Source organism: Callorhinchus milii, unplaced genomic scaffold (genome assembly GCF_018977255.1).
Source record: "Callorhinchus milii isolate IMCB2004 unplaced genomic scaffold, IMCB_Cmil_1.0 Scaffold5, whole genome shotgun sequence".
Lineage (NCBI taxonomy): Eukaryota > Metazoa > Chordata > Chondrichthyes > Chimaeriformes > Callorhinchidae > Callorhinchus > Callorhinchus milii.
The window spans coordinates 46,933,072-46,956,589 of record NW_024704746.1 but is presented as its reverse complement, the minus strand read 5'-3'; the positions used below and the strand labels follow the sequence as shown (position 1 = coordinate 46,956,589).

Below are 23,518 nucleotides of genomic sequence, written 5' to 3'. Positions count from 1 at the left end.
ACCTTCAAGGCACTGTCCTTGAATGGTTTAGCTCTTACCTTTCCCACCGTCTTCACTTCGTCTCAACGAATGGCTTCTCCTCCACCCCCCGTACTGTCTCATGTGGTGTCCCTCAGGGCTCTGTCCTCGGTCCCCTCCTCTTCACCCTCTATATGCTCCCCCTCGGTGACATCATCCGCAAACATGGGGTTAACTTCCACATGTATGCGGATGACACCCAACTCTACCTTTCCTCCTCTACTCTCAACTCCACGACCACCGATGTCCTGACAGCCTGCCTGTCCGACATCGAGTCCTGGACGAGAGACAACTTTCTTCAGCTCAACGTGCGAAAAACCGAGGCCCTCCTGATTGGCTCACGTCAGCGCCTCCGCACCTCAGGCGCTGACACCATCAGCATCCAAGGCTGCACTCTCCACCTCTCAAAGCCAGTCAGGAACCTCGGCGTTTTGTTCGACCCTGAGCTGTCCTTTCTCCCTCACATCCGCACCACAACTGGCACCGCCTTCCATCACCTCCGGAATATCGCCAGATTACGGCACTACCTCACCCCTCACGCTGCTGAAACCCTGGTTCACGCCTTTGTCACCTCAAGGCTGGACTATGGGAACTCTCTCCTCGCCGGCCTTCCCGCCACCTCCCTCCACAAGCTGCAGGTCATTCAGAACTCTGCAGCTCGTGTACTGTCCCGCACCAGGCTTCGGGACCACATCACTCCTACCCTCGCTCGCCTCCACTGGCTCCCCATCCCCCAGAGGATTGATTTCAAGATCCTCATCCTCACCTACAAGGCCATTCACGGCCTTGCTCCCTCCTACCTCTCCAACCTACTATCCCCCTACCTACCTGCCCGTACCCTCCGTTCCTCTGGCTCCGGTCTGCTCCACGTCCCCCGCCCCAACCGCCCTACTATCGGTGGTCGGGCCTTCAGCCTCTCAGCCCCGAGGCTCTGGAACTCCATCCCCCAGTGCCTTCGCCTTGCTTCCTCCCTTTCCTCCTTCAAGGCCGGTCTCAAAACCTTTCTCTTTGACCGTGCCTTCAGCTCCCCTCTCGACTCTCTTCCTCCTCCTCGCTCCCTCCCTTCCCTCCCCTCACCCTGACCATTTCCCCCCTCCTCTCTCCCTCCCTTCCCTCCCCTCACCCTGACCATTTCCCCCCTGCTCGGGTCATGACCCAACTGTGCAGCGCCTTGGGACGTCCTCCTGACGTGAAAGGCGCTTTATAAATGGAATCTTGTTGTTGTTGTTGTTGTTGTTACTGGATAAATTCATGAAGAAAATTAATATTAAATTGTAGGTGGTAAGGATGTGAAATGAGATTGGAGTAGATAGCTACAATGGGAGAGTAAGCACCAACACAATGTACCAAATGGCCTCCTTCTGTCCTGTGAACATTCTATGATGCCATCAGTCATTTAGGAGCTCTGTAGAGGCAGTAATTTAACAGGATGAAAGAGTTGTTGTAAAGCTGAAACAGTCAACAGGTGTAGCTGGGGAAAACAATCAATGAAGGTTGAGAGTGATTGCATCCCTCCGTTGTACACACCTGTGTCTCGAGTTGACATTATAGACCTCAGCAGCCGACAAATTGTTTCAGATCAGATTTGGTCCATTCCATAGAAAACAAGGTACAGAATCGGCAGCTTTACATCAGAATCTGGGTCACAGCAAAGTTATATATTGCCATTAAAAAAAGTTGGCACCACTGTCATTAATACTTAGGGATGTGTTGCTTGGTATTGTACAGCAGAGTAGTGTGTCCTGTATGGAATGTAGCAAATGACAACCTAATCTCAACGAGAAGCAATGAGTTAAAATCCCTTTAGCTCCTGTAGGACAGTATAGTACAACATTAAGACTCTAAGTCCCAGATGTTGCAACACATTAAATTATGAGAAGCAACATGTTGGTACCACAGTAACAAGCTGGCACAGGAGACTTACAGCACTGTCCATGTATGCTTCTGTCCAGATGATGTCATGATCGTGATTGATGACCATTGGCCTGCTGAGCACATGAAGGTACTCCATGACATTCTCCTGCACGTCAGCCAGGGTTGAGATGTGAGTGTAATATCCTGCAATCAAACAGCAGATAAATGCAGTCTTTAAAGTAAAAAATAGCTTCGATCATAAGAGGTTTGGTTAAAGAAGACTCTTCGGCCCATTTGATTGCATCCTTCTACAACACGCAACCCATTGTTTCCCTTGACCACTTCAAACTGGCTGCATGTAAGCCTGGTCTCAGTCTGGTTACACCACTGGTGCCCTGCATTATGGATCACACGACTTCACTTTGGTTTCTCAATTTAAAAAAAACATGTTACTGCATTGACTTAAGTGATTTCAGCCAGGACAGTGGTGGGCCTCTACCACTCCACATCCTAGGACTAAGGAACGGTCAAATGAGGTTGCCTACCCATTCCTATACAATGTACTCCTTATCAGTGTCCAGGAAGTCTTATGGTATTCATCATCCATACCAATCACCCAATGCCAAAATAATATATTTGAATGTAGCTGCTAGCTGGGGACACGATTGGGATTTTCCCTTTATAAAGACATAATAAAAAGATTGTTCAGACAGCAAAAGATAGACCTCAGTGTTTAGGCTGAAAAAGGCTATTTGTAACAGAGTTTCCGGCACCAATGGAAACAGACGCCCAACATTAGGAAGCTCTTTCAGAGGCAAAGGGGCAAGAACTCAGAAAAGAAAACAAATTGCTCAGTTTGTTGTTTTTTTGAACACGAAGAGGGGGAGAGACTGAACAAAAGGTTAGCCAGAGGTTGAGGAGAGACAGGGGTCAAGGAGAGCCTAAGGTGGAGGAGAGCCAATGGTGGAAGAGAGCCAGAGCTGGAGAAAAGCCAAAGCTGGAGATGATCCAAGACTGAGATCGATCTGCAGTGTGCATTTTTTGGAAAGGTCTCTTAAATTGAGTTATCTTGTAACTTTATATACATCAGTGCCACGTTGGACTGATATTATCTGTCCCAATCCATTAGTAAATCCCAAATACCTTTGTTTTGTTTGACACAAGCACTCAAAATGAAAGACCAGTATTATCAAGAAAAAGATCCATCACTTTTCAATAGCTTACTCACAACAAGATTATCTACAAACATTTTGAACTGAAGGGAGTTTCTACTCCTGGCCAACAATATTCCAGATAAAATTAATCATTCACTTCAATGGTTATTTGTAGGACTTTGCTTTCTCAAATTGGCTACCATATTCAATTAAAGATCCCAAGGCACAATTTGAAAAGACCGTTGTGTTTGCCTACAAAAAACATAGCCACGGTACTTCACAGTAAAAATCATGTGATGCTTTTTGAGATATCTCAACAATGTGATAGAGCACCATATAAATGCAAGCATTATCAATATTATTATTTTACTGGCATGCACTGTTCTGAAGAACTGGATTTTAATCAGCACAAGGGGGAGCCCTATTACTTCTTTTTGCTCCAACGCGTTAATAATGCTCACATTTGGAGAAGCTCATTGCACTTTGGAAAGACGTCTAAAACTATTCACAAGATAATAATAATAATCCTTGCATTTGATATAGTGCCTTATCACGTCTTCGAGACATCTCAAAGTGCTTCATAGAATATACTGTAAAGTGAATTGACTGTATTTTGTGGTCAAAACGCAGCAGCTAATTGGGCACAGCAGTGTCACACAAACATTCGTGAGAGCGAAACTAATCTATTATTATTATTATTTATAGGATACACTGTAAAGTTTACGGACCATGTAATTTTTTGTGGGCGAAGCATTGGGAAGATAGGAATATGTAGGACTAAGCAAGCCAATGGTAGTCCCACCAACTGGATCCAAAGTAAACATAAACCTTGTATTTGATATACTGTTTGTAACATCGAAATGTCACAAAGTGCTTCACAGGGAATTTCATGAGTGTATATTTATAGGCAAACGTTGCAGTCTTTGTAAATTGTGTAATGGGATCTTTAACTCCCACCTAAGTAGGCAGATAAGACCTCAGTTTAACCTCACATCCAAAGGACAGCACGTCCAAGAAAGCAGTCCTCCCCTAGTACTGCACCAAATTATTATTATTATTATTATTAAAATGCTGGCCTAGACTGTGAGCCGGAAGGCTTCAACCCACAACCTTCTGATCCAAGAGGTGAGGATCCTAGCTGTTGACGTAATCTGCCTTCACAACCTCCCTCGTTAATCCATTCACTTCGCTCTGTGTAAAAGGAATTAACTATGAGCTGAGTTTTCACCAATGCTCTTTTGGGCTTGAAACTGTGCCATCGCTCCATAACCTTCAATTCCCTGGCTCCCCTGAAATCCAGGGTTGTTTCCAAACCCACCCACTCCCCCCAATACAAATGTCATCTCCGTTAACTCAAAACACAAACCCGGATGCTCAAGCGCAGATGGCAGAAATCCGGCCTCACGATTCACTGCTAGCTGTGGCTCGAGCATCTACTGCCTCTCCCTTTCAGGGGCCCAAACTGACTTTTACTCCAAAGTCAACCCGGAAGCAAACAACAATCCAAAGATGCCGTTTTCCACCATCCATCACCTCCTCTGTGTACCCCCTCAAGCCCCCTCTAGCCTCACATCAAACGCCAAGAAGCCCTAGACTTCTTCACCCCAAAGATTGAAAACATCCAATTAGCTGCATTGTCCTTCCCCCCATGTCCCTTTCCACCCCACCCAGACCATCCACAGTGCCTTCTCGCTCTGCCCCAGCTCCTACCACTCCCCACTCCTTACACTCCTTTGACCCAATTTCTCCTTCTTCCCTCTCAACCACAATCACCCGGATGAAGTTCACCACCTGCTGCCTCAACCCCCTCCCCACCCAGCTGCTGGTCACTAAACTCTTCCTCCTCTCTCCACTGCTGGCCGACATGGTCAACCAGTCTCTCTCCTCAGGCTCAGTTCCACTCTCCCTGAAAACTGTTGTTATCACACATCTGCTTAAAAAGCCTACCCTCGATCCCTCTAATCTCTCACACTACCATCCCATTTCTAACCTACCCTTCCTTGTCCTGGAACACATTGTTGCAGATCAACTTTGGTCACACCTCTCCCTCCACTCCCTCCTCGAGTCCCTGCAGTTTGGTTTTCACCCTGCCCACAGCACAGAGACAGCGCTTGTTAAAGTCACAAACGATATCCTCTCTATCTGTGACCAGGGCTCCCTCTGCCTCCTTGTCCTCCTGGATCTCTCTGTCCCATTCAACATAGTCGACCACGCCATCCTCTTCCACCGCCTCTCCTCCCTCATCCACCTTATTGGGACCTCACTCGTATGGTTTGAGTCCTATTTAACCAACCTCCTCCATTTCATCTCAGCAAACGGTATCTCTTTCCATCCCTGCCCAGTCACCTGTGGGGTATCCTAGGGCTCCATCTTAGCCCACTGCTTTTCCTTATCTATATGCTCCTTCTTGGTGATATCATCCACAGACACAGGGTAAATTTCCACATAGATGCAGATGACACACAAATCTACTTTGCCCCCTCCAGTATCAACTCCAGGTCCACCGATGTTCTATCAACTTGTCTGGTAGACATCAGGGCCTGGATGAATGCTAACTTCCTGCAGCTGAATGTGGACAAGACAGAAGCCATACTCCTTGGCTCCCGTTAATGTCTTCACTCCTGTGGATCTGAACTCCTCAACCTACCTAGGCGTCCGGTTCAAACCCCAGCTGTCCTTCCTCCCCCACATCCAGTCCCTGATCAGTACCGCCTTCTTCCACCTCAGCTAAATTGCCCACCTCCGACTGTACCTTACGCCAAATGCAGCCGAAACGCTTGTACATGCATTTGTCACCTTCCATCTGAATTACTCAAGCGCACTCCTCGCCGATCTCCCCAGCTCCACCATTCAAAAGATCCAGCCCATTCAGAAGTCTGCTACCCAGATACGTACCCAAACTCAGCACCCACATCTCACCAGTTCTGGCCAGGCTCCACTGGCTCCACTGAACAGATCGGCTTCAAGATCCTCACACCTGTGTTCAAATCCCTTAACTTTCTAGCACCTTATTACCTATCCGACCACCTCACTCCCCAATCCACCACCCGGCACCTCCACTTGACTGGCAATGGCCTCCTGCTCGTCCCTTGCACCCTCCGCCCCACCATCGGAGGTCGCACTTTCAGCCAGTACACCCCAAAACTCTGGAATGCTCTCCCTCAATCCCTAACCTTGCCCTCTCTCTCTCTCTGCTTTTTCAAGTCCAGCCTGAAAACCCTCCTCTTCAACTGTGCAGAAATCAGCAGGAAAACCGACCTTTCCTTTAAAACTCAGCACAACTGATCGAGGAGAGTGAGACTTAACCATGTCCTGGCTGAAGGAATGGATGAAGACAGCAGTGGTAGAGAAAGGAAACATCAAATGTTTCTTGCTTCATACAGATGAATAAATTTGTACTGTAATTATTTGCTCTTTTCACCGAATGCTACACTTTCAGCCTAAGATAGTTACACATGTGCACCTTAAATATAAGTCTCTTACCTTTATTGTTACAAGCTATCCATTTAACATAGTCAGCAAATGTCACCTCCCGGCCAATCAGATAGGTAAACACCCGCACCTGTGTGAGAGAAGTACAGTGGGTGATGGAATGAGATCTCAGAGACGAGACATTCAAACAAAATATAAAGCTCGAGAGACTGTGCAGAGAGTCTCAGCATGTAAAGTAACATTGAAAAACTAGACAGGACTTCCACTTCCCAGCAAATCCCTTCTTCAAATCCTCTAAATAATATAACAAATTCAAAGATTTAAAAGGTTTAATACCAGGATGGTGGTAGCATTTCTGTACCAATATTTACATAGATTTAAACACGTCGTAAGATTATTAAAAAGGATTAAGTTAGAGTGCGGGGTTAACTACTGCAATGGACATTAAACACTGTGAGTGGTTTAAGAGATAAACCAATTTCTATTTTGACAGATCAGCTGAAAAGCCAAGAGGAAAAGAAACAAGGAGAAGGAAAAACAACTGTGAAGGAGCAAAAGGAAAGGAGTTGAATATTTTGCCATTGCATTGCACTGAAGAATGAAATATAGGCTACATTTTTCACAGGAAAGCAAGAGAGAACTGTGTTTTCACTGTAGTCTCACATCATTTTGAAGATAGGGGCAAAAATCCACACATGGTTCTCAAATGTATGCATGAGTATTGTTCATTGTCCTCCCATCAGCAATGATAGAGAGAAGAGACAGAGATAGAGTGGCAGAGAAAGAGAGGAAAGAAACAGAGAAAGAGAGCAGAAAGGTGAGGGAAGGAAAGAGATAGAGAAAGAGAGAGAGGGAAAAAAGAAGAAATAAACCAAAAGAGGAGATAAAGAGAGAAACTGAGAAGAGGGTAGAAGTCATCAAATGGAAAGATTTGAAAAAGCAAAAAAGCATAAACAGAGAACCAGCCTTATGAAAATAGTTCCATGCTTGTTTACTGGCTATCTTGGAGCCTTGGCCTTAGCCTTCAGCTCTTCCCTCCTCCAATCTGCTGAAGGAAAACCTCTGAATCTCCCTCTTCTGCCTCTTTGACATAGTGATGCCAGCCATCTTCAGCATTACCATACCACTGTTGCCCTTCACTTATCTGCCACAGGAGGAGTTGAGCACAATAGGCCTCAAAAGACAGAGTATTTCTGTGTCTACCTTACGGTCAGGCCAGTTGTATTTCTCAAATACTTGTTCGTACTCCTCAACTGCACCATCTGTGATCAGCATGATGGCCTGGTTACACAGGCTGCCTTGTCCTGTCTCTTTAAACTAAGAAAAGGAATACAAATGTCAAGCAGCAGCAGGGTACTGAGCACAGAACACAGGTAGGTGACCAGCACTGGGTGCACGATGCGAGCAAGAACATTTGTAAATGACAAGTCCTGAATCCTATCATTTGTGTGGCAGAGCAGCAAGAATTGTACCAACTGTACCTGCGTGGTCATGCCTGATTGGAGCGATGAAAAGGTCCAAATTGTGGGAGATGCACATGGATTTTGACCAAGTCAATATTGTTGTGCTCAGAAAACTTTAATAATAATCCTTACATTTGGTATATCAATGGTTACATTTGGTAAAGCAATGACCCCAAATAACATGAAAGAATGATTAATTTTATTTGGGAGAGTATTGGCCAGGGCACTGGGAGAAACTCCTTTCTCTTTTTGAATAATGGCATGGGATCTTTAAGGTCCACCTGAATAGGCATATAGAGCCTTGATTTAATGATTCATCCAAATGATGGTACCTCAACATTGCAGCACACCCCCAGCACTGCATTGTCAGCATAGACTATATGAATTCCAAGTCCAGATGTGGGGCTTGAACCCACAACCTTCTGACTCAGTGGTGAGAGTGCAATCAACTGAGCCAATGAGCCAGGCTAATATTCTACATGGCTGTCAAAATTAAAAACAGCCTCCGAGAGGAGTTCCAGAGGGTTGCGCATTGCCACATCTGGAATTCATTAGTGAAGAATCCTTTTGCAACTATTGAGACCCCAAACTGTACAAATAAGACATTAATAATACAGTATCATTGCATATTCAATGCTGTATGCCAGATATAGCCAACTGGGTGACTGATACAGGAGGGTTAGTCTTCCATGGTTGGCAAATTTATCAATCTTTGGCAAACAATGCCAGGATTATTCTCTTGTTTTGGCAGTTTTGGGCAGAATAACCGAAAGCAGAGAATAATCCAAGGAAGTGTCCAGGGAAGGAATGAGCTGAGAGAATGTACAATAAACCACAAGCACGAGATAGTTCATTTTAAAGCATATAATACTCGGAAGGAGTGGCTGAGAATCATATTAAGATAAGAAACATACATGTCAGTTCAGCCCTTTAAACTAATTTCTTGCCCTAAATGCTTTCACTGTGCGCTGTCACAGAATCTCCCAGCATTGATAGTATAGACAATGATACTAGAAATCTGAAGCAAGTAGTAATCCTTGCATTTGATATGTTGTATAAGTAGTAGAGTACATTTCACCTTTGATTCAGTCAATAATTAATAGCAATAGTCCTATCCCATATTGGTTTTCAGGCCATACAAACCTCATTCAAAATTCTGAAGGATTCAATGAGCCCCTTATTTACAATTCCTGTCCCTTTAGCATGAAGATCGCCAACCAGTTGCTTGAAATGCTTGAGGAGGAAAGTAAAAGAAACCAGAACATAGTTATTCTCTGTGGCTGTTAGTAATTTATAATAAAGGACACTTACAAAAAAATGTCCATTATCAGCAAATAAACTTTATGCCACAAAACATGTTAGCCTGGATATCCTTTTGCATCAATAACTCGGAGGAGTCCAGGAATCACTGCCCATCATTACGCCTCCTGCCACCATACATGAACCTCAGTAGAATGAAATTGGTTAAACTAAAAACACTCAGCATTTCACAGTACGAAGTTCAACTCAGGTTCCAGACAATAGTTCTATGTTTCCTGTTTGTAGCTTTGCTCTCATGCTTTGGAATGTTATGCAAGGTCTTGATTCAATTCCCATAAAATTGAATAATCTAATATGTAACAGCCAACAAAGGTTCAGAAGGGGTAAGTCTCAATTGCCCAACCTCATAGACTTTTGAGGAGGTGACAGCATACACTGACTGTGGGAAGCCATATGCTGTAGTATATTTATATAATTAATATATTTAATCTATGATGTGTTATTTCTTTATGTTTAGTTTTTGAAAATGAGAAAAAATGTAGGTTAGCAGCAAAACACATCTCTCAATAGCATCAATCAACCCTCTGCAATTTTCCGCAAAAGTTAGCAAACCCTGCCACAATTTTCCGCAAAATCAGTAAAGTGCTTTGCAGTAGTTTGCAAGTATTTCCATACTTTTCTATTGACCCTGCCTATAAGTAACAATTAGACAAGCTAGGGCTCTTTCGTATTCAAAGCATAACATCTCAGAGGGGCCTTATAGAGGTACCTGTATATAAGATTTTAAATGAGATTGAAAAAGTAAACACAGAATAATACTTTTAGATGCACCAAGACAGTAGAACAAGAGAAGCTAGGTTCAGAGGTGCAACGGTCAAATCATGAACAACCAAGTATTTTGTGTCATCAAAGGATTTACTGATATTTCCATCCACAAATCTATCTTGTATCACGGCTGCAGCATGTTGGTGTGTATTGTGATGAGGAGCAGCAGGAGTGCATTTTAATTGCAACTCTAAAACTCAATGAGTTAATGGGGCATACCGTGTGGGTGGACTAAGAGCTAAGACTGTCGAAAAAAATCTGAAACTTGAGAGCAAATGTTCCAGTGTCAGTCCATCAAGCATTGAAAAAGCAACAGTACGTACTTCACCAAAGATAGGCTCATTGTCAGCATTAACAGAATGGATAGCTGAACTCCAGCAATCAGCCAAGCAGCACAAAGCTGTTTAAAAATTGAACACTCAGTCACCAAGCACTGTGTTTTGTGCTGTTGCTGCAGATTAACAGGCCTGCCAGCTCCAAGCTCTTTAGCGAATCTAGGCTCAAGAGTCTGAACTGTGAAGTTAAACTCTTCCATCAACTGTTCGATTGTATCTTTACGACGTTATGTGGTGTATTGCAAAAGTAAGTTCGGCAGGCTTTAGACTCAGTGTCAGATTTCTTCCAGAGAACACACGTTGCAGTAACTGTTGGAATTCAGAAGAGCAGTGAATGCTTTTAACCTCCCCAGCACTGAGCAAGCAAGATTTAAAACGCAGGTTTTAGCTATACTGTCATTGAACATCTGAAATATCACTGTATCAGTAATCAGTGAAAGGATGTTCCCATAAAACAAAGAATTGTTGAGTGCTAGAGGTCATTTCATTTGATAACTGAATACACATTCAGTGCTTCACAGATGGAACCAATCCCTTATTCCAGCTGCAGTATCAGCATAATACCTCATCTAATCCACTGGCAGCGCAGAAAAAATAGGAATCCTCTTCCCCTACTCCTCCAAGCACACACAAAATTAACAACAGGGAGAAATTTCTGCGCAATGTTCTTGTGTTTAACTCTCGAAGCTCACTTCAAGGTTATCTGAATATCTGGATTAGATTTCACACTGTAATCCTCTCCTGGGTATCCATTCTTCTATATATAAAGCTTCAGAAGACCTCAATTAGATTTCAGCATGTAATATAGTCCAGATATCCATCATTTTTCATATAAACTGTTCAAACCAATTTACTAGTGAGTCTGTAACTCATCTCCAAATCCTGTGTTGTTCAACACATAACAAATCTAAACTTCTCTTTGACCGAGCCTTCAGCTCCCCTCTCGACTCTCTTCCCCCTCCTCGCTCCCTCCCTTCCCTCCCCTTACCCTGACCATTTCCCCCCTCCTCGCTCCCTCCCTTCCCTCACCCTGACCATTTCCCCCCTGCTCGGGTCATGACCCAACTGTGCAGCGCCTTGGGACGTCCTCCTGACGTGAAAGGCGCTTTATAAATGGAATCTTGTTGTTGTTGTTGTTGTTGTTCCTCAATTAGATCCCAGTCTGTAACTCACTTCCAGCTATATATATTTTCTGTTTAACAATGTCTGTAAACTGTTACATGAAATGCCTCAATGAATTTTAATGAAATTGATGAACTTTTTTACTTTACTGTGAAGAAAATGCAACACTCACCTCTCGGTTGTCCCTATCTGCCTGCACTAGCGTTCCTTTGAAGCAGGGCTCAACATAGTGAACATAATCATTGTACTGGAGAAAGACAAAAATAACACACTGTTAGAAATACTTTCACTCTCAGGTAACTAGGGTGGGGAGAAGGGAGAGTGAGGGAGTGGCAGGAGAGTAATGGGGCTGAATGGTTATTAGGGATTATAAACCCTCCAAAAATTAATAATTTGGTCACTCAATCCACAGCTGTTTGTGGGACACTGCTATGCTCAATTGGCTGCCGTGTTTTGTCCACAAAATTTATAGTCAATCCACTTTACAGTATATTCTCTGAAACACTTTGAGACATCTCAATGACGTGATAAGACTCTATATCAAATGCAAAGATTATTATTATTGACATTGGTTTGATGAACTCACAAATGCCTCAGAAAAAGATTGAGCTACTGCAGGAAATTTTAAGTGCTGTGAAGTTCCTCACTTCCATTAAACTTCCCTTTCTCCTGCGATCCACAGGCTTTGAAAAATGAACCTCCACTTATTGATCAATCTCTTCCTCTTTGATCCTCTTTTCACTATGGTGTTTACTGCACTGGGAGCGCTGATTCTTGACCAAGGTTTCTCAATGAAAAAACGTGACCAAAGAAAAAACAAAATTAATTAGGACAGTTCTGGTAGTGGGGAAGAGGAATGGGAGCAGCCTTGGTATACAGTAAAAAGTGACATTCTACAACATTTTGGGTTCCAATATATTCATTATTGTACCTTGAATGCAAATGCCATGTTGAACCATATTCTGCTATACTTACTGCAACAATATTGACAAAGTCATTTTCACCCAGTGTGTCCAGGATTGATGTTATTGTGTGTTTGGCTATCGTCATTCGAAGACCTTTCATACTGCCACTGATATCCAGCAGTATGATGATGTCCTTTGGGGAAGTTGCAGCTTGAATATACCTGTGCATGAAAACAATCAGGATTATAGTCCAGGCAGATGCAGGAAGAGCCCTGCGTTGTCAGAGGTGCCATCTTTTGGATAAAGCACTAAAAGGGAGTTCCTCCTGGTAGACAATTCCCCAAATAGCACATTGGTCATTCATTTCACACACAAATTGGCTGCCACATTTGCCATACAATATAGGCACTATACTTTATTATTATGATTCTGATGAGCCTTCAGTTCTGGGAATTGTAGTGGGTTCACATGCTTTCCTTTCACCCCTGGATTATGAATCCAAGTTAACACTGATGGAAGAAAGCCTGATTTAAAGTTTCCAATGATGTTGAGGGAGATGACTTTGAGCAGTGCAAGCCCAATTCTTAGTGGCCACCAGTCACACAATTCTCAGTCGCTGACAATCTCAATTTGAGAAGCCATAAGGAAATGGAAACATCACATTGGTCCAATAGAGTCACTCGTTTTCCTGAAGGCAATGACTCATGATGGTGTAGAATTCCATAGTCAGCAGTTACCCTCTTGTATTTTGCCCTTATTATCATTGTTCATGTGTAAAACTTAGGCAAATGGCAAAAAAAAGGCTATGAAAAATATCACAGCTGTGTGCTAACACAAATTCTACAGGGCATTCATACATGCACACATTCCAGAAGAAGTCATCGGACAATGATTAGGAGCAGCAACCTTGGCTGTTTTTTCCTCATTGACTTAGGAATGCTGAGACCAATTGCAATGTCCCTCCTGGCTCCCCAATTGAAATCAATGAGCTCAGCACAGGTCAGAGATGGAACCTAGGGTTGCATAAATCAGCTTGGCTCAGTACTGTGTCCTGACTGAGCCATCAGGCAATTAAAAGTTTTAATGTTATTTGAGACTGGTATTTGGGGCTGGAATTTTCCAGTCACTAGTGAGTATTGTACTACAGCAGTCATTTTGGAGAATACCCTTGAATAAAATTTGTGCAATTCTAACTCTAGCAATCGTTTCCTTACCAGCCTCTGTTCCTGCAGTCAAAAGAAATTACTCCATTTTCATCTGGCATCCATTTTATACCTGTAGAGAAGGGGACAAGGACACAGTTATAGACTGTATCTTAATAATCCTTACATAATAATCCTTACATTTGGTCTAGCACCTTTCACCTCCAAAGTTCTTCACAGGATTTACTGTGGAGTGCCTGTGTCTGTTTTGTGGAAAAACCCAGCAGCAATTTATAAAAAGTGTTGTCTGATCGTCATTTTGGAAGCTAGGAATGGATGCAGATGTCTGTGTTTGCATTATTTTTGTGGCATATGCAAAGATTCAATTTTAAGATATGAGATTCATACTTTTTTAAGTACTTCTAAAAAAACTTATGTTTGGAAAGTCATTTGAGCTTTTGATTTCACCAACATATTTTAGTATCTGGAGCTGCTTCCGCTATAACCAATAAAGGTCTCCTTCACCACCCTCACTAACGGTATCATATGAAAGTTATTCAGTCAACCTACAAGTGAAGAGGGAGTGTTGTTGCACTGATACCTGAACAGAGTCTGAACAGTTAAAATAATAATACCAACAGTGTCTACCTGACCATACATTTACAGACTCAGAGCCTATTGTGATTACATAATTGTGAAGTCTTTGAAGATAAACTTCAAAGGCAAAGTTTTCTGCATGAACATTTCAAACTCGACAAAACAAACCATGCACTTGTAAATATCATAATATACTCTAGAATATTTCTTATACCTTCCAACACATCACTTGTGAGCCAGAAATTCCTGTCCGCCTAACTGGTTTAAACATTTTAGCATCTGTGGTCTGCATGGTTAGAGCACGTTTACCTGGGTAAAGTCTGAAGAAACCTGTCGAACTTCCAAAATATTGCCAGGTGAGTGTTGGGTCTTGCATGAAGTTGTCACTGAAGATTTCATTTAAAGTCTCTGACCAGTAAGCTCCGTTCACAATGTTTGGATCTGTGGAGATACAGCATGGTCAGTGGTGAGTGATGCACTTTTGTGCACCGACTATTCAGTACAATTCCAAAATGTTTTGCGTTGTTCTCACTGTGGTCACCTACTCAAACACTTCTTGGGTAACGGGATAATAACGTGTTGCGTTTCTTCTTTCTGTCATTGGAGTTGATTCTTTTTTGAGATAAGGGTAAATATATATCTACCAATAAATATATATTTTGTTTAAAAAAAATAAATCACTTCTTGGCCTCTTCCAGGAGTTTTGGTACACAAAGGCAGTTTGGAAACAGGAAGAATGGCTGCTCTCGCAGTTCGTCCTTGGGGACCTGCTATCACGGGACTCGGTGCTGTATGGCCTCTTCCCGGTCACCTACAGCAAGACCCAAATGGAGTGATCCTGGAGGATCATCAACTCGGTGACGGAGGGCTCACCATCTTGTAAAAGCACAGCAGAGCCAGGACTAGCCCACCCGTTTTTTTAAATGCGTCCAGCATTCTGGCCTCAACCATCTTCCCTGGTAATCTGTGTTAATGGTTATTTATCTTCTGGGTAAAGAAATAATAATAATTTGCATTTGATATAGCACCTTCTCACATCATCCTGCTTCACAGGATACACTGTAAAGTGGATTGACTGTATTTTGTGGGCGAAATGCGGCAGCCAGTTTGCACATAGTAATGTCCCACAAAAAGCCATATAGTGGGATTTGTTGGCCAGTACATTGGGGAAACTTCCTTCTCTTTTCGAATAGTGCTATTGGATCTTTAACGTCCACCTGAGCAGGTGTACAGGACCTTGGTTTAACATCTTATCTGAAGGATGTTACTTCCTGATGTCTGTCCAGACATTACCCATTGCAATTTGAAACCCTGTTTTACGGATTAAGTGTTGGTAGCACTCTGAGTCTACTTCTGAGTTAGAAGGTTGTGCTCTCAAGCCACACATCGGATGAGTCCCAAGCACAAAAGGTCCTGTCTACCAGGATTCAAGGAATCAAAACTAATAAAAAACAGGCACAGTTTTAAATAAAATATTCCAAATACCTCCAGATATTATCCTCTCAACACCATTGTTATTATTAATCCTTTAGCTGTACTCTTTGATGCATTTGGAATTATCCACTATTACTCAAACCAGATAATTTGAGCACTTACTTTATAAAACAGTACACTGTTATTTTAATTTTCCTAAGAGCGCAGTACTGTATATACTCAAAAAAGTCTCATTGGGAGGAAATAACTTCCCATAATCTGAGATTTCAGATTCAACAGATGACATGAGCTTCTTTCTCAAGGTTTACAATATTATCTGAAATCCTGGAATAAGCCACAACTGTATTATTCTCTCTGACTGTACATCACTGAGTGAGGTTTTTACCTTCATTATACACATTCGTTGGAACTTGAATATTACTCAGTGAAGTGTTCACAGGCAAATTGTTAAAATGCTCATTTTCTTCTAAAATAAACTTGTTTCCAAGCATCACGTAATTCCCGTTGCTATCCTTCTCGTTGATCAGCACAGAATTGTAGTAATCAAACTTGGGTAGGAGCAAAAAAGAAATGCAGGTTAGACAAGTTCCTGGAAATTAAAAGGATTCTGTGTTATTAGATGATGACTAGGCTTGCCGTTTTTTTGAGCTAATGTGTAAACTATTGAGAATTCTCTTTGTGCACAGAAATGAAGGGAGAACAGTGCTACTATTATTAATAATAATAATCATTGCATTTGATATAGTGCCTTATCACATCGTTGAGACGTCTCAAAGCACTTCACATATATATTGTGTATTTTGTGGGAGAAATGCTGTAGGCCGACACGGTTGTAACAATCATGATAATATCAGGAGAGTGGTCTTGGTCTAAAGTAAGATTAACCCTGTAATCAAACTATCAGATCCATCTCCTGTTGGGTACTTGGAAGGAGTTGTGAATAGCATTGTAATCACAACATCACAATATCCACTCTTCTGTGAATCAGGAACATGGAGCTATTACCAGAAATCACATTCAAATTCACCTTTTATTTGCACACTCAGAGTGAGTTGTGAATATCATTTCAATCATAACAAAGTGCTAATTAAACATTATGGAATAAAAGTAAATGACACTACGTGTGTTCCATAATGATAATTGCTTATTGTGATTTTTTTGTGAATTTGAAATGTGCGATGAAAATATAGTAATCATATGAAAACGACTGTCTGATTGCCCACCCACCTCAGGTAAATCAATAAAGTTAAATTGATGAGTTCTCTGTTCAAGTTGACACTAGCTTCACTTTGCTGTTTTTTCATCTAATGTACAAAAATTAAAACAAATCTGATCCAAACATAAGAATTGCGGAGGTATGGAACTCTGAGGAATGAAAACATCCCCATTCATTACAACTCCAGTAAACTATTCCAATTCACTTTCAGACTTTCACTGACTCCAAACAACCAGATACCATGGACACTATTCAAAAAAAGAAAGGAATTTCTTCTGGTGTCCTTGTCAACAATCTCCCAAATTAAATTGTTCATTCACTTTATGGCTTTATGTGGGTCATTGCTGTATGCAAATTAGCTGCAGGGTTCACCCACAAACACATAGTTACTGCACTTAACAGTATATCCTGCGAAGTGCTTTGGGATGTTCTCCTGACATGAAAGGCGCTATGCCAAATGTAAGGATTATAATGATAACTATCAAATTCCTGAATTACTGCTACTTTTTTTTTAGTAATCAAATCCAAATGTTTGACCTATCATTAAATCCTCTAGTTATTTAGTTTTAACAAAAGAATACCAAATTTCATCTGGGGACGTGAACATATGGTCGAAACCGGTCAACTTAGTCATGTGCTTTTGTTTTAATTATACTACTAAACTGAAACTTCAGAACGTTATTTATATAAGGCAGTCAGAAGACATTTAAATGAGGTTAATTAAAACAATGTAACAATAACAACAAATTACACTTGTATAATGCCCTTCACATCGGAAAGACGTCCCAGGGCGCTGGACAGTCATGGGTTTTTGGACCTGAGCTGGGAGTTGGAAACAGAAGGGGTGGAGGGCAGCAGGGTGGGGGTGGGAGGGTGGCTGAAGGCATGGTCAAAGAGGAAAGTCTTTAAATGGGGTTTGAAGGAGGCAAGAGAGGGGCTGATGTGGAGGGATTGCGGGATAGAGTTCCAGAGTGTGGGGGCAGAGATGCTGAACGTCTGACCGCCAATGGTGGGGTGGGAAGTGTGGGGGGTGATTGGTTTGCGGAGGCTGGTGCAGGAGAGGACATGAGCTGCAGAGTTTTGAATAATCTGCAGCTTGTGGAGTAAAGAGTTGGGAAGTGAGCAGGCAGTTGGCGTAGTAACATACCAACGTTAAAGACATGTATTTAGTTGCACATTGAAAGCTAATTTATCTCTGCTACACATTTAGTGTACTCACCCCCAACTCTGCATTAAACTCGTGGTACAGATCAGCATCCTCAGCAGCATCAACCAGTCTCTGCACAGGAATAAAAGGAAATAACTCATGTTTTTCACTCTTTGTAGCATTTTCAGTTACTTACCTTCACACCAGAATGCAGTGACCAATGAAGTCTTGACAATGAAGCTAATAATCAATAATATTCCTTGCATTTGATATAACACTTTATCATGTCATTGAAAAGTTTCAAAGGCTTCACAGAATAATATTGTAAAGTGGATTGATTGCATATTTCTTGAGCGAAATAGGGCAGCCAATTGCACACAACAGTGTCCTACAAACAGTTGTGGATTGAATGACCACANTTTTTTTGAGGGATTATTACTCCTGGAAAGGGCTCCGCCAATTAACTAGCAACCGGGTTCCCACTTAATGCTAGGTAAACAGAGGCGTGTAGAGCAAGGAAACTTGCCTAAGGTTTTGCCCCACCCGGGAATCCCACTGGGTCCTTTCACTTGTCAGGCGAGAGCTCAAAGGTGAAGGGAAGGGGGCTTGCCACTGTTTACTTTAAAAGGGAAGCGTTCTGAGAAGCTGCTCCTCATGAAGAGCCCAATATAAATGCGAGTTGTTGTTGTTGAAAAATTGGATAGCGTAATTGTGTGGCAAACTGAGACACCGATGCCCTGTGCAAAATAATTAGTGACTGCATTTCTTGTTGACTATCGCCCCTTGCTGAGTTACGCATTTTAACAGATTCCAGGGAGGAGAATAAAAACAGAGAAAAGCAGGGAATTACAAGGAAACCAGTCCAATGTGTGCTATTCTTTGCGCTATATTATTGAAAAGGTATTCAAATTTACCAGGAAAACATTAATTATGAAATCTAAAGCCATGCATCAACTCTTCAAGAAACAGAGGAAGGAAACGAGGATAAAATAGAATTGAAATGGATTTTAAAGGATACAGAGTACAGTCTTCGTATACTTCTGTGATTCTCCACTTATTCATTATTAGAGAAACATCAGCCAAGTGCTGAGCAACTGCAGTTCAATGAGATTGCAGCAATATAAGATTTTGAGGCTTGACATTTGGATTGTGGAAGTTGTTTGCATTGGCTTTACATACATTACATACCTCTGGCTTCAACCAGCAGTTTTAAGACCTTGAAACACAGCACTATGGAGGGTGTGGGGGTGGGGAGGAGATGGGACCGCAGCTGGAAGCTTTATTCCCTTGAGAGCAAAGCTGCTTGAGACAGACACGCCAGTAGGGTACAAATTTGGCTCTCTGCCTGTGCTGGTTAGGCGATCTCATGGATGCTGGTAATAAGGGCACAACAATTACCCTTGTCTCGTAAGGAAAACATCAGCCATTGCACTGGCTCCTGATCTCTATTCAGTAAACTGCGCAAACTATGGTTTAAGATGTGATCTGAAACCGCCTCAGTTACGGCATTACTGTCCTAGATTATATGACAAACATATAATCCTTTTTTTTTGCATGTGCGGGAATCTCACAGCCAACCAGGCACTAACGGTCAGGTTGGGACAAAAGAATGACGGTAGGCACAGCTGGGTTTGTAGTATGTAAGTCATGGTCAGACAAGGTTGGATAATAACTGGGGTTGCAACCTAAAGATATTTAATGGCTGTCCTTTTGGTGATTTTTACATCCATTAGTGATTGCATAAGTCCAGAGTGATATAGTCACATGTTATGGCAGGGTTCCCGGACTAAGATCAAGCTTTACTGGGATAATTACAAAACCATTCCTGTATTCTTTGATGATTTGCCTGCATTTTTTTCTAAATACACAAATGATTGAAAATGCAGCAAGAAAATGGGGTAAAGGGCAGAATCCCCTGGAAAAAGTGCTCGGCAATTTTTTTTGCTAAGCACACACCACAGTGATCTATTTTATGTAAAAACGGTTCGCTGCACTGTTTACACGTGTAATCCCAGCAAAAGTAGCTTGTAGCTGTTTCGCTTATTTTCTTTCTTTGCCGTTCATGACACTCGCGAACATAGTTATTCTAAAAGAACAGCAACAATGGCCAGCGTAGTGTAAACGAAAAGGAACCCATCTTCCTGTTCCTCATCACTATCAGAGACTGCATGTGGGCATGAGACATTACTATATATAGTAATATATAATATAATATATGATAATACATTATAGTAATATATTATATAGTAATACATTACTATATAGTAATATATAGTATATATATAGTAATACATGAGGATGAGGAAGAAGATCAGCTGTGGTTGTGATAGTTCCCTCCACTGTCCAAGTTTATGCATGACAACTGTTGAACAACTGGGGGCCACTGCCTTCACAATTTGCTTTGAATTTTTCCCACATCTTTCCCTTTGCCTCATTTTCGCCTGCAAAATAAACAGTCAACTCACTTTACAGTATATTCTGTGAAGCGTTTTGAGACGTCTCAAAGACTCGATAAGGCGCTATATCAAATGCAAGGATAATTATTATTATTTGTTTGTGTGAATAGAAATCCCTTCAAGATTTCAGTACTTCCTTCATTCTCTCTGGGCCATGTACCTTCAATTGCTGACCATGTATCAGACCACCTGTGCTCCAAACGACTGGGAGCCAGTCAGCCAGGAGGGGCAAGGAGCTCAGTCCTGAAGACCATCATGATAGCCTGTGTTTGACATCCATTTGCACACGCTGTATAACGATGTCCAGTTGATAGAAGATCATCCTACATATGTGCCTACAATATTGTGATGCTAGAAATATTGCTGAGCAGGGATAAAGTGTGCCTCGTGTTTTAAGAATAGACATATTAACTGCTCCTATGATACCAAGGTGACAACATCCTCTATGAATTGCCCAGCAGCATGAAAATGAATTGTCTGCGAATGAGCAACATTTTCACCCAATGCACAAGGAGAAAGCTGTGGTCAAATTATTAATTGAGTCTGAAACACTTTGGATTAGTTTATTGGACTTTTTGGAAGTTGCACCAGGGAAGAAGCATCCACCATGGAGCCTAATAAGTAAAGATGCGGTTCCCACACACAATAATAATAATCGTTGTATTTAATATATTGCCTTATAACTTTGTTGAGACATCTCAAATAATAGTTATTATAATAAAATATATTATAATGTTGTTAATGTAGGAAGAAAAAAACTGGTGAAATCTTTAGACTTTTGTTGCCAGTCTACAATCTAATTTTCTTTCCTTTAATCAAAATACATTGATAAGTGAATGTTATATAAATGAAGAACTAGGTGCAGGAGAGTTAAAGACTGTAATCCAATCTCGTGGTACAAATGATGTTCAGAAATGGTTTGAGATTATTCAAATTCCTTGATTGGATTACAACCTTGGAACTTTCTCACATATCCCTCACACATCTTTTGTCATGTGTATGAAACTCTTTGGTCATAATTTCACAGAACTCCTGATATTTTATAGGGGAATTAGATGGCTGCTTGAGGAAGAAGAGTATCAAAAGGTATGGGAACGAGCAGGAGAGTGAAATGATCTTAGTAGAAAAAATGCCAGTGTAAACTTGATTGGCTGACTGTTCTATTTCTATGTTGTAACACTATGATTATGTTTTACAAAATCAAGTGACAATTTCCCCATATAATAATTTTGAAATCAGAGTCTATTTTCACGGAAACAGCGAAGTTTGAGGTGAAACCCGATGGAGATCTTGAAAATTATGAGGGTTTTCATATAGTAGACAGGGAGCAATTATTTCCACTGGTTGGTGTGACAATGACGAGAGGGTATCAATTTAACATTTTATCCTCAAATAATCCTAGCATTTGATATAGAGCCTTTCACATTGGAAAATAAATGAGGAAAATTATAGAAGTGTAGGAAGTACCAATCACTCACCTACATGTGAAGGATGTGCAGAAGGTAATATAGCATGTTTCACATGAGGAGGATTTTTCAACAGCTGACTGGGCACCTGAACAGTACATGTGGACAAAGAGGTAAGTCAGAGTTCTAAGTTCTAGATGATCTGCAGCCCATGTCCTCTCATGCACCAGCTTGTGTAAGGAGGGGCTGGGGAGTCTGGCGAGCAGGGAGTTGGATTTGTCATGCCTTAACATGATGAAGGCTTGAATGAGGGTCTCGGCAGCCTGGGGGAGAGTTAATGGTGCCGGTGGGAAAATTGCAGAGCTGGGGGAAAAGAGTGAACGGGTGAGAGCCAGGCTTAAAGGCAGTTGGAGGCAACTAGAGCAAGGAGATCCCGAGGGTGATGCTGAGCAAGGAACAGCTTTCCCTGAGTTGAATGAGGAGAGCAAACTTCTTTCTGTTTTTTGGGGGGAGATGAGCCAATGGTGCTTGGAGCATTTGCTGGTCCTTTGTGACTGGGGGGAGTGATGAGAATGTCATGTACTTGCTGGAGAGTCTGGACAGAAGGGTGAGGTTAGCAGAAGTCCCACAAAATTACATTTTAAAATTCTGGCTAATACCTTCCAGAATTTTAGGCTGGCCTCTGGTATGTTTGGAATATAAACCTCAGAAGCTAAGATATCACTCTCACTTTTGGTTACCTTTCACCTACAACATTTGAGTCCCTTCCACCTTCCCTGTGGCATTGCCTATTTGGCACTGGTAAGAAATCCAAACCCAAATGACTTCTAACCAACAATAGCAACAACAACAAATTGTGTTTATGTAGGACATTTAACGTAGGATGAATGTCCCAAAACAAGTAATGCCACAAAATTTACAAAAGAGCTGCCAAATAGAGGTATTAACTCAATCTCACAGTTCTCATGACTTTCTGCACCATGTGAGTGAAGGTCAAATTAGAATCCTTTGATTCAATTACTAGTTTGAAACTCTCTGCTAACCGTCTGTTATCTGAGGTAGAGCTTCATGGCATACATTATATGTAGAGTTTTGCAGGAGCAAATAGTCTGCATGGGACATGTTAATTAATTGCTAGCTTTCCTCAATAACTTCAATACTAAAAGTAAAAGTAAAATCAGCTTGATTCACCCACAAAATATACAGTCAATTCATTTCACAGTATATTCTACGAAGCGTTTTGAGATGTCTTGAAGATGTGATAAGGCCCTATATTAAATGCAAGGATTATTATTATTGATACATTAAAAAAGATGTCTCCCATTAAAAAAAAAGTTGGTCACTCAATCCACGACTGTTTGTGGGACTCTATTGTGCTCAATTACTTGCCCACAAAATATAGTCAATTACCTTTATATTATATTCTGTGAGCACTTTGAGACCTCTCGAAGATATGATATGGCACTATATCAAATGCAAGGATTATAATATTGTTATATACAGTTAGATTGCAGAATAAAAATAATGTACACCAACCCATCTAAATCAGGAATAGGACAGGATTCCGGAGACTCAATTCATACCTTCACAGCTTCAACTTTCCTCCCCAACATCTGCTCCATTGTCGCTCCGAAATTCTTCACCAACTCCATGCCATCTACATCTTTGATCTTTATGATTGATTCCACATCTTTGTATTTCTAGACAGAATGAGAAAAGAACTGAAGCCCATTGCATCACATTCACTCCAGT

General features: G+C 41.6%; 1 protein-coding gene across 1 annotated transcript in view; it reads right to left on the bottom strand.

Moving 5' to 3' along the window:
* cacna2d4a (calcium channel, voltage-dependent, alpha 2/delta subunit 4a) overlaps positions 1–23,518 on the bottom strand; it is a 181,639-nt gene that overhangs the window by 137,351 nt on the left and 20,770 nt on the right. Inside the window, exons 3-13 of the mRNA XM_042335424.1 lie at positions 23,350–23,466; positions 17,977–18,036; positions 15,927–16,089; positions 14,417–14,548; positions 13,583–13,643; positions 12,439–12,589; positions 11,636–11,710; positions 9,065–9,154; positions 7,662–7,775; positions 6,510–6,588; positions 1,943–2,076 (exon numbers count right to left, since the gene is read on the bottom strand). Coding sequence (XP_042191358.1) covers positions 1,943–2,076; positions 6,510–6,588; positions 7,662–7,775; positions 9,065–9,154; positions 11,636–11,710; positions 12,439–12,589; positions 13,583–13,643; positions 14,417–14,548; positions 15,927–16,089; positions 17,977–18,036; positions 23,350–23,466 — 1,176 coding nt within the window. The remainder of the gene's footprint in view (positions 1–1,942; positions 2,077–6,509; positions 6,589–7,661; positions 7,776–9,064; positions 9,155–11,635; positions 11,711–12,438; positions 12,590–13,582; positions 13,644–14,416; positions 14,549–15,926; positions 16,090–17,976; positions 18,037–23,349; positions 23,467–23,518) is intronic.